The sequence below is a fragment of the Oryzias melastigma genome, linkage group LG4, assembly GCF_002922805.2.
Source record: "Oryzias melastigma strain HK-1 linkage group LG4, ASM292280v2, whole genome shotgun sequence".
In the NCBI taxonomy this organism is placed as follows: Eukaryota; Metazoa; Chordata; class Actinopteri; order Beloniformes; family Adrianichthyidae; genus Oryzias; species Oryzias melastigma.
Genome location: NC_050515.1, coordinates 877,667 through 889,978, shown reverse-complemented (window position 1 = coordinate 889,978; position 12,312 = coordinate 877,667). Strand labels below are relative to the sequence as shown.

The 12,312-nt window shown below is 42.9% G+C and overlaps 1 protein-coding gene across 2 annotated transcripts in view; it reads right to left on the bottom strand.

Moving 5' to 3' along the window:
- The window catches only part of nhsa (Nance-Horan syndrome a (congenital cataracts and dental anomalies)), a 63,106-nt gene that overhangs the window by 14,832 nt on the left and 35,962 nt on the right, over positions 1-12,312 (bottom strand). For both annotated transcript variants that reach the window (XM_024279071.2, XM_024279070.2), the window contains exons 2-3: positions 1,330-1,482; positions 969-1,063 (exon numbers count right to left, since the gene is read on the bottom strand). In XM_024279071.2, the coding sequence (XP_024134839.1) occupies positions 969-1,063; positions 1,330-1,482 (248 nt within the window). The remainder of the gene's footprint in view (positions 1-968; positions 1,064-1,329; positions 1,483-12,312) is intronic.

Below are 12,312 nucleotides of genomic sequence, written 5' to 3'. Positions count from 1 at the left end.
TGCAGCTCACCTGGATCAGGTGTGTTCAGTCAATCAGAAACTGGGACGATTCTTTCCAGCTTATCAGTATCTACTGAAGCAAGGTTAGCTGCAGAACAAGCAGGGCGGTAGTTCACGAGGAACAGGGTTGGTGAAGCTTGTTTTAGAGCAACCAGTCAACCTGTGACGCGTATGTCTATGAGTGTGGAGGAAGCTCATCGAACATTCAAACAACAAAAGTCCCAGCAGGGATTGAATCAGGGCCTTCTTGCTGTGAGGCACCACTACTCTACTGTGCAGCCCTAATTCTCATAAAGTTACAGTATTTTTTAAACTAAGTTTAGCCCTAAATAGCACTACAGGTTTAGGCCGTGAGGTAAAGAAAAGGACAATTGTGAAAAACATTGCTAATAAACTCATCCCACCCAAAGAAGTCCATGAAATATGATTTCATGGATGATATGAACACAAGTTCCTGAACTGTGTAGCACAAACTAAAATAACCAGAAAAGTCTAAATTTACTGGGAAAAACAGTGTGGTAAACACCACAAAGAACTGCTAATATGAAGTGTGCTCAATGCTAAGTTAAAGTCAAACAAACGGATAAAAAAATGAAACAACTATAAATGTAAGTCAGATAAATGCTTTTAAAATCATTTACTTGTAGTGCAAATGATAAATAAATACTAGGCTTAAAAAAGAGCTGAATGTGATCTTTCTAGATTAAATCTACCCTACAGTTTCTGACTCCGTAAAACACAAAGATTTGAATATTTTGTGTTCATTTGTATAAACAACAGAGAAATAACAGAATTATAACAGAAAGGCTGAAATAGATTTAAAACACATTAAATATTATACAACATACACAGGAGTTACAGACTACAATTGAAAACAGACCAACATACCAGATTCATGTGAATAAATATAGAGCGGATTTGATGTTTCTGTTCCGTTTAACAGTTAAACAAAACAGGATTTGACTCACCGTCTTGACAGGGCTGGAGGAGGGGTACAGGGGCATGGGGGGCAAGGCAGAGATGGTTACTCGCCTCTCCCCGCTGCCTGACGCTCTCTGGTGATCTGAAGCAGGAAAAGTGAATTTATGAGGAGACATTTGGAGAAATAACAACACAAAAAGAAAAGCGGCATGAGCCGTGCATAAATTAATAAATTAATTAAGCTTAGACAGCTTAGCTTTAATGAATACCGTCCCTTTTGACAGTTATTTTTCCACATGCTCTAAAGCAGACGGGGTGTGTTGGCATAATTCGTCCACCAGAGGGCACACAATCCCCAGAATTTCCTTCTGTGTTGCTGTAACTACACCCTGAGGGATGGGGGCTCACCTCGGTTCAGGGCCCACAGACTCAGGCTGGCTTGCTTGTGGAGGTCTTCTATGCATGCTGGCCGTGTGGAGGAGTTGAGAAGGTTCCTCTGCTGGAGCCAGGAAGACTGGAAGTGTTCGGTCAGCTTACTCTCCACGTCCAGATTAGAGACCGCTGTCAGAGAAACGAAGAGAGGACTTCAGTAGGAGACAGGCACATCCAGGAGCAGCAGATCCGTCTCCAATAGAGAGGATCACAATGAGCTGCAGACGGGATGGACATGAAGATCCCAGAATTCCAGTGTGGAGCTGGTGTCCGAGATCTTCTACTCTAATTTGAATGGAACGTGAGGGGATGAACAGGAAACAAACGAACACCTCTATTAAAGTAAAACCAAATAATCCTGTCCACTAAAGCTCTAGTTTCACCTGCTGCCAAACAATGGACTTAATGTAACCTGAGAGGCTCATTCTTATCTTCTAAACACTGACCAGAACCGGACTAATCCCACTGCCCCATCAACTCCTCCAGTTACAGACTTCAAATGAGGTTTGGAGGGATTAAAGGTGAAAAAGTTTCTGCTCTTTTACTTAAAGAAATGAGCATACAAACATGTATGTGTCTATAACAAATTATTTCTGCATGAATTATTTTATTTCTAACCGTTTGCATCCCCCCTGTCGCTCTTTGACCCTCCGGCCTTCCCGAACTCTCAGTCTGACCTCCACGCCTGGCGGGCTGCAGCTTCAGCTGCTCCACGTTTGCTTTGTAGAGCAGCCAGGAGCTAACTTTAGTCTCTTTCAGTCAAGACAGACATAACTCAGTTCCAGATTGCAGCTTTAAATGTTCTGGGGGATCCGTCGGAGTTCAGCCCGCAGATGGAACAGGAGCTGATCTGGGACAGAACCTTCTCTGTAACGATTTTCTATAAGACAATCTGATGACCCGAAAGTGCAGAAATGTGACACAAAAGCAGAGGATGAGGTGAGGCCAAAGTATAAGAGAACTGGACAGAGTGACCCCTCCCCCCTCGCATTCTAAACATGAAGTAGTCGCTGTTTCCAAGAAGCCAAAATCCTATAGACTTCGATAGAGAAATAAACAGTTATTACTCAGTTTTTATATTTGTCAAAATAGCCATTCTTACTCTGATAATTTTTTTTTAGTATTTTCTAGATGATACATTTTTTTCTTTAATGCAAGTTAATCAAGTTAAAACACACTAAAAACTCTATTGTGTCAGGAATTATTGTTGGACCCAAATTGCAGGAGACGAGTCTAGGTGATGGGACCTTAAACCCTTTTATAAATTAACCAAAGCAAGACAAAAATGGTGACTGAACAGAGGAGATGACCTGACAAGGAAGAACTGGAGACCAAACACATAGACTGAGGATAATTAACTGGAATGAAGACAGCCTGAAACTGATGTGACTGAGGGACAATTCAAGAGAGAACATGACCAAAACCCATAACATAACTGACAAAAACCAACCCAAAGTCCACAATCCTCACAGTACCCCTCCCCAAAAGGGTAGATCCCAGATGTCCAAAAACCAAAACACTTGGCAGGAGGGGACACGGAAAAAAACCCCAAAACAAGTCCAGAGAACATTCAGGGTTTCTACAGCCAGATGGATGTGAGGGGTATCAGGACCCCTCCTCAGGAACAAGCATGAAGAGGAGGAGTCCTGACAGCTCTCGCCAGCGACAGGACACATGAAGGGGAGCAGCCCCGTGATCCTATTCCGGAATGGGAAACGGGTAAGGGGGATGAGCGGCGACCATCCTCAGGGACAGGCACATGAAGAGGAGTGGCCCCGGTGACCCTCCACAGGGAACAGGACAGGAAACAAGCCACCACTACCAAAAAAATGGCATTGCTCCAAAAAGCAACCCTAAAAAACATCCCAACATGAATAACACAAGTGTTTTAGTGAAACCGACCAATAAGATGCCTCCATAAAAGTAGGCGGTCTCATGTAGAACATTCAACATGTTTGATTGACAGATCAGAGCTCACTCACTTCTGATTGGAGAGAGTGGTGTCCATAGAAACGATGATTGTCACCAACTTACTCCAATATCACCAAATTGCAAAAAAAAACAAACAAAAATGGTGACTGAATTGATTTAATTTAGTTGGAGCTTGATTTAAGAAATTTCACACTCATTAAAGTGTCTCTCCATCAACTGTTTGATGACCAGATGGATCCATCAGGAGATTCGCTGACCCACTTTCCCTGGTTTTTGAGAGGCTCTCACCTCTGAGCAAACAAAACGAACGATCAGGAAGGCGCTATGGCGGCCATCTTGGTGGAAAAGTGACAAAAGAACTGAAAGCATCTTAAGTTTTTTTACTTTGAAGAACTGTTACTACAACAGTTTTACTCAAATGTAGAAGGACAAAAGTCAACTCTACCCCTAAAAATGAACAACAGCAACAGAATTGACTCACAACAGCCTTCACTGCGGTCACACTAAGCACGCCGTCTACTCATTCCAGCCCTCTGGTTGAATTACGCCTCCAGCTGTTTATTTTATTGTCAATATATCATCATTTCCTGTGAGATAGTGGCGTTTGACGCGGTGCGCTCCATACGATTCTTATTACATGGAGGCTGATGAACACTTTCAGGAACTCCCTGTTTCCTGAGGAGATCCTTCTGCACGCCTTCTATTTATGATCCTCCTTCTGTCAGATGTGTGTGTGTGTGGAGTGACACACTCCCAAACAACCAGCCGCCATATTTCAGCAGTGACTAACGTGTTTCTGCACCAACCCCTCAGCTCTGTTTGTCCTTGCCTCCCCTCTCCACCTCCCTGCTGAGCCGTGAACTCTTGGCCCTCTGGTGACACCCCCGGAGTTGTCTTCAGCACACTAAAACCCATTAAAAACAACAACGGGGGCTCTGTGACAACACAACTTTCTCTGGTTTTCTGCTCACAGAAACTTCTCTTTGACAGAATCTCTGACTTTTATGGGTGGTGGTGGTGGGGGTGAATCAGAGGTCGGCTTTTGTTCTAAATGAGGTCAAAGAAACAAGGCGAGTTTGATCTCATCTTCAGTCAGATAAATAATCTTCAGATTTAGCTGAAAAATCCACAGAGATGTTTCATTTTTCTCCGCCTCCCTCCTGAGTTAATATAATGTTGAAATCACACCCACTTATCTTCACCTGTTACATGAATACCCCCCATCATCAGCCCTGCAGGGCAGAAAAAGCCAAGGGGGGGCTTCCTCACACTGCCTTGTAATTTAGCTGGTAGTGTCCCAGACGGGAGTCCGGTCAAAACCCTCCTTCACCTGCAATTACTGAGGAGTCTGGGAAAATATCTAGTGAGTTACCTTCAGACCGGAAGAGGTGAAGCATGCTTTTATGAATTGAGGGGGTTTGATTACACCTAACCTAACATCACCCACACACTCAGTAGGTGCAGGTGCATGACAGAGGGGGGTAACTGTGACTGAAGCAGCATCCTCTCGTCCCCGGCCTGCATCAGCGCGCACAAAAACGCCTCCTCGCCTTCCTCCCAGCCCTCCAGCAGGAACATCTGCTCACATCCTGCCTTAAGTCCCCCTCAACAGCCAGTTTACAGATGGTCCGGGCAGAACCGGACTCCACTAATCTGTGCGTCGGTGAGCTGCAGGACAGGAGGAGCGCTAATCCCAACCGCTGCTACAACAATAGATGATGAGGGAGCATGCACACTTCTGCCATCATTCATGCAGAAACTGTAAGTCAAACTGTAAATAAATATAATATAAAAGAACAAACACACTTCAGAATATTCACAACTCATTACACGATGAACATCTCAGAGAATCCAGATTTTCCTCACAAAGGAAAGAACTCACCGAAGCAAAACAGAAACAAACCATGACCGATAACACGGATGAAACGCTGCTGGCAGAGATGAAATGCCGCCTGGTGAAGAGGAAAAAAGAGCCGCGCTGCTCCACCGAGCGAGCGCCGGCTGCTGGAGACCCGGACGTCTGATCGGTGAAGCACAAAGACAGGAGTCCAGTGAACACACAATAATTCCCGTTTGGTAATCCGCTCTGAGCCTTCATCCGCCCAGCTGATGGTGGCTGCTGCTCCAGATGATGATGATGATGGTGGAGCATGAGATTATTTACATTCAGCAGGAACCAAAACCTGCAGGTCTGCTGAAGAAAGCCCAGAGAGGCTCAACGGATGAGGAGGTTATCATCAGAGGAAGGATACACAACCTTAAACCTGCTCTATGAACTTTGCCGCACTAACAGATCAAAAGACTCATTTTACTTCTGCTCAGAACCTCTCTGCTACTACATTATAATCCACTAGTCCCATAGAGATTACTGATAAAAAAATATTTTGTTTTTTTGAAAATTTCTGGACTAAATCAAACAGGAACACCAGATGTTGACTATTTGAAATAAATTGGATTTAAATAACATTTCACTTTACTTTGGCTAGGTTTCATCCCAGATCCAGAGAAATGTAGCCGGGGTGGGGTGGGGTCATTGCTCATTTTGAGGGGGCACACCTCTCCCATGTTTTCATCCATCCATTTTCTAAACCCGTAATGTCCCTTTTTTTGGCCTCGGGGTTGCTGGAGCCTGTCCCAGCTACTGCTGGGTGAAGGTTGGGTATACCCTGTACAGGATGCCAGTCTGTCAGTCACACTCCCATACACACTCACAGTACCTTGCTCAAACCTTAGATGCAAATAGAAACATAAAAAGGAGAATTTATAAAACATCACTGAAATTATATCAAACAGTGATGAACTGTCTGCATGCAGCAACACTTTTTACTCCACAGTGTGTCTTGGTTCAATTTAACTAGAGAAACTGCATTTTTTCTGAAAAAAATTTGCGCTGGATGATTTATGATTCATGCACGAGTGAATCCGAGTGCTGTTATTGCACAGCAGTGGACACTTCGAAACAGCAGAGTGGAGAGGCGGAGTTGATACGCTCATCGCTGTGGTGCTTGGCTGCACTTGCCTCACTGATGCTGAAGTAGTTTTATTACTGCTTGAGTATTCTTCTTTATTTAGCTAAGTTCTAATTCAATAATTGTGATAATTCAAATTAAATTCATATTCTAATTCATTTTCTCTCACATGTACCATGACCGGAGTTTCAATCTCGTGCCAAAGACGTTCATTTGTCCAGTGGTTTGACAGTAAAAATCCTTGAGTCCTTGAGTTAGCGCAGTCAGATTAGCAACTTCATTGTGAGTGATTAATTACAGACAAATTAGTTGGTTTTTATTTTTACCGAGATGATCTTAGTTTTAATTTATGACTACTGTCGGGTTCTCAAATATACAACAAGGTTCTGACTGTTTACTTGTACGAATGTTTAATTTGAACTCGGCCTATATCGCTATCTGTGCATGCATGTCCTGGTGTCTATGACAACAAAAGATGGTGTAATTAATGCTGTACTTTTAATTAAAATGAGCATAAAAAGTATCATTTTGGATGTCAATACGCTGTTTTTATGCAGCTTTTCTTGGCAAATTTTGTTTCCTTTTGCTTGCCGTATTTTGGACTTCCGGTTTGGATGCAATAAAAAATCTACTTTTTATGCAAGATGGCATAATTTACATGCTACTTTTAAAAGGTGCGTAAAAAGTGGCGTTAAGGATGTCAATACGCTGTCTTTACGCCACTTTTCCTGACAAATTATGACGCCTTTTGCTTGCCATATTTTTGATGCGCGCTTTGGACGCGATAAAACTCTACTTTCTATTCCCGTCATGGGACAACACAAGGCGGCATAATTTACATGCTACTTTTAAAAGGTGCGTAAAAAGTGTCGTTAAGGATGTCAATACACTATTTTTACGCCATTTTTCCTGGCCATTTATGACGCCTGTTCAAATTTTATTTACATAGCCCAATATCATAAAAACAATTGTCTCATTGAGCTTCATACGCCCTTTTGATGCCATATTTTTGACGTGCTGTTTAGATGCGATAAAACTTTTTACGCCCGTCATGGGACAACACAAGGTAGTATAATTCATGTGCTACTTTTAAAACCTGTGTAAAAAGGGACGTTTTTGATGCCTTTTGCTTGCCATAAAAAGGCGTGCTGCTGTGACATTAATATGAAACTCTGTAGTTCTTGTGTCACAAATTTAAATGAAAATAACTCAACTTTTATAGCAATTATAAGTTCAATTAAAATGAGATTAATTGGAGTAATGAATTGCACAAAAAATGAATTGTATGACTGCAGGAGTTTTTCCATTTTTGCTCATTTTAGGGTATAACAACACCAGGTGTGAACCTGAAACCACACAATATGTCTCATCGATGGTGCCGGGCCTGTTTTATGAAGTCTTAGTGCATCATGGCGAAACATCCTTTCTAGTGAAAGTTGGCCTTTTCTACATAAATGTAATAAATAATATAACCAATATTTAGTTTACTTTTTATTCCACCAATAGTTTACTGTTTTCATAAAATCTCTAAATATAATAATTATGAAAAATGTCATCTGACTTTTTAAGATCTTCTCCACCAGTGCTGCTGGAGCTCCTGAAAGCCTCATCTCCTCCTCGTCTACCTGCTGCACCGTTTCAATCAGGCCTCTCATCTCACCTGGGCTGACTCTGCAGCCCTCACCGCAGACGCCTGCTGATCTGTAATCAGACTTCCTGAGGCGCTCCCCCAGCAGTCGCTTAATTAAAGGTGAAGAAGTCATTCCACTCATCCAAGGCTGACTCCACTTTTTTCTGGATTTACTGTTTAAACGGTGTAAGAATAGCCCCACCGCTGCAACACAATGCAGGTGTGCCCTTGATCTTGTTGATCCGCGGATCGTCGACTTGTGTTTCCTGAGCTGCGGTCAGGGCGCCTGGCAGAGCCGCAAGCCCACACATGAACGAGCGTCTGCCGGTGGGTGCAAATCACGCGTGTGCTTCAGGAGCTCAAACGCTGGAGCGGAGCCGGGACCGCACAAGTGTCTGTCTGCTCGTGTGCCGGGAGGTGGAGGCTGGAAACCAGAGAGACGTGGCAGGAATCCCATCAGATATCCAACTTTCCATAGAAAAATACCAAGAAGAACGCATTACCTCACAATAAACACCATGCACGGCTGTGCCAAATAATAGACGGCTGTTGCTTCATTAATATCCATCATATGAAGGTTCAAACAGCTGTCCTGTGTGACACACAGTTAAAAATGTTTAAACATTTCTACAACGCACACATGCAGTGTTTAAAAACGCTTTGACGGAGAATAATTTTGGATAAATCCTGAGCCTGAATTCTTCCTGAAGAGATGCCAGCGCTGAGCGATGAAGAGGAGGAGTGGGACTGAGGCCTGCTTTCTCAGCTGCTTCATATTACAGCTACAAAGCCTGACAGTAAGCTGCGGTAACTTTGAAAACTTTCCATTTTGAAGCTTCCCTCTCGGTGAGTAGATCGCAGCGCAGGCGCGATGCCAGTCAGAACATCTCCACACATGAGAAGGAGGAGGAGGATGAGTGAAAAGAAGGTCTCCACGTCTGGTATTTCTCTCGTAAAATGTTTCCAGGCTGTGTAATGTTCACAGGAGCGCGTGGCGGGTTTATGGCATGGTAATGAGCAGCCTATTTTGTGAGGGTTTCATAAGCGTTTTATGAGACTTTAATGTTGATTTTTGACTGAAATTCTTGGCACCAAGTGCAAAAAAGAGAAAAAAAGAGAAGGAGCTACGTGTCAAACAGTGTCTTTTAAGGGACAGGAAGAGGGGAGAATTTGTGGATGACCTCACATTTGATAGGTTACACCAGGTGTCTGCAACCTGCGGCTCCGGAGCCACATGGGAAAGGAAAATAAAACCTCTTTAAAAAGTATAACAGTAAAAAGTAAGTAAGTAGTAAAGTAAAAAAATGTGATTCGACTCATTTACATACAGTTGAAGGACATTAGGTATCAGAAGCTTTTTGACAGATTTTTGAGTGTTGGATTTTCTATTTTTAAACAAATTCAAGTATTTCAAGTGTTTGTAAAAAAATATCACTGAATAAACTCTGATTTTGTTCATAAGATTTGCACATTTTTGTCTGAAAATTGAAAATATAATGATTGGCCTCATTGAAATGATCCTATATGACATATATTTTAAAAGGAAGTCATGAAATATCAGACAAAAATGATAAACTATTTCAAGTTTTGAAAAAGAAACCTACACTTTATTTTACCAAAAAAGTTTGCTCTTTAAGTCTTGAAGGTTGCAAACATCGGGTTTAGACTAATGTTCTGTAACCTGGAGCAAGCCCACCTCCACTTCCCATCATCAATCTTTTCATGCACATTCCCACTAGCTTACAACCCCTCACATCCAAACCTAACATCGCCAGAGCTATCCAGCCGTACACTTCTGATCCAGATTCCAGCTCAGATGAAGAAGACAAAGACGTTCATGGATCTATTTGTCTGCAGGTGGAATCCTCAGAATGGAGTGGAGCAGGAAGCTTGTGGACCGCCTGCCATATTTTCTACCTAACAAACAGGATCTTTTTCAAACAACCTTTTTTTGTTTCAAACTACATTTTGATTCACGAAATATACAGTTTTAATCTTCATATATGTTCTCCATCATGAGAAAAATAACAAAACAACATGTTAAAAATGCATTTTTTATTGAAGTGGGTCTTTAATATTTGCAGTTCATTTGCTCACCTTATTCATTTAACTTATTCATAAAACTAAATCCGCTCTTTTTTCTATGGTGGAGAGAGAAGCCTAGAATCACCTCTGACCTTTTCCAAAGCTAACATCCTTTTATAGTGCCCGTTTGCTGCTCTGACTCCAGTTGCTGGGAGATAAAATGAACCAGCACAACAAAAACCTGAATAGCCACTCAGCACCGAGAGACAGCAATGTCATTTTTCTGTGCACACTCAGCAGGGCCAGCGGCGAGCGTGACCTTTTACCTCCTGACCTCATTATTGGGCCTGCATTTAGAGCGGGGGTGTCACCTCACATCTTTAAACACGCGTGTAAATCATCAGCTCATCGGCACTTCTCTGCCGTGTGCTGACTTAGCAGGTGTTGAATGTAAAAAGATCCTGTTTATTATCCTCAGAGGGGAAAATGACTGGGTGCTGACTTTCTTTCATAAAAGCGAAGCGTCAGGCAGTCACCCGATGAAAATAAATGAGGAAACCATGAGCAGGGGAGCACGTAAAACTCCTGCAACTCCTAAATCAACAAGTGGCGTATTTCACGGCTCCGTCCTGATTGGCCCCAGAGGCCCACCCTCTCATATCCCAGCGTTTAGCTGCACTGGAGGTCACAGCTGAACCCTTTTGGGACGTAATGGCTCTCCCACGGAGCTTGGCCCGGTTCCTGCTTTTAACAGACCTTTGAAGTTCTCCTTCGCTCCTCAAGCCGCCTCATTCCAGGAGGAAAGGGGCGTGGCTGGGCTCTCAGGCGTCCTCCAGATACACCTAGCCTTTTAATCTAACAAATAAAGGCCCGTGTCCTTTGACCTCCTCCTCCTGTCTGGGCCACGCCCCCTTTCTCAGGCTCCTCAGGAGAAAAAAGCGGGAAATTTCTGTAGTGAAAAGAAAGAGAGCGAGTCCCTGACTTTACTGGAAATAAAGGTAGAGCTAACCGCATGGCAGCAGATGGAGAAAAGCCTGACGTAGGAACCAGCGAGAGCGTAATGTGAGCAGGCTCGCCACGGTCAGCTCTGTCAACAAAACTCGAGTGCTTACGGGAATGTGGCAGCATTAAAAAGGTGAAACAAAAGTGGGGTTTATTCTTTTCCTGCAGCCACACAGGATGTAGTATATCCACCTTTCCATGACACAGAAAGCAAAAAAACAAAAGAGGAAGAAGCTTTACTGCCACAGCAACATGCGGCTCTGAGCTTTTGTTCCTAGACTCTTTTATAGCTGCAGCACTGCAGGACGCATTTAGAGAAGCATCGTTTGCCTGAATATGAGAGTACAGTAAAGCTTCAGTGAAAGGGTAAGCAAGTCGAATTCATATTTATCCTGGTTTGGTTTTACCAGCAACCTTTAAATGTACAGCACTCATTTGGAGGTATTTTTATTGAAATTTGTGACATTTTGGTTCAATGATGAATTTTAAAAAAGTTTTTTTATTGAGGGCTGCACGGTGGCGCAGTGGTTAGCGCTCTTGCCTCACAGCGAGAAGGCCCCGGTTCGAATCCCGGCTGGGACCTTTCTGTGTGGAGTTTGCATGTTCTCCCCGTGCATGCGTGGGTTTTCACCGGGGACTCTGGCTTCCTCCCACCGTCCAAAAACATGCTTCATAGGTTGATTGGTGACTCTAAATTGCCCCTAGGTGTAAATGTGAGAGTGAATGTGTGTGTGGTTGAGGCCCTGAGACAGACTGGCGACCTGTCCAGGGTGGACCCCGCCTTCGCCCATTAGTAGTCGGGATAGGCTCCGGCACCCCGCGACCCCGAAAGGGAAGAAGCGGTTAAGAAGATGGATGGGTGGATAGTTTTATTGAATATTTTTTAAACAACACACTTCCAGCTTTAATTTTTATACCACTAAGGTTTCTTTCAATCTCAAAAACAAACAATCAAACATAAAATCCAAAGTGCTCATCAAATAACAGTTAAAAAAAACCTTTTCTAAGCGATCCAAATATTGACCACAAACTTCTTATTAACATTTGCAAATCCATTGTGAAGCTTATAAATGGTAGAATCACTTGACTGAGTGACTCCTCCCCCTTCGCGTTCCAAACAGGAAGTACCTGCTGGCTCCAAGGAGTCCAAATTCCCATAGACTTCTATAGAGAAATAAACCACTATTACTCATTCCATTTGTCAGAATAACCATTCTTGCTCTGATACTTTTTCTCTTAACATCCTCTTGCTAATCCTATTTTTTTTAATAATATTTTTTCTTTGTAGCAAGTTAATCAAGTTACAAATTGACCAATCAGATGCCTCAGTAAAAGCATGTGGAGCCCACTGGTCTCCGCCTCAAACGTTTGACTGACAGATTTTCCCAAATGTGACTCAGA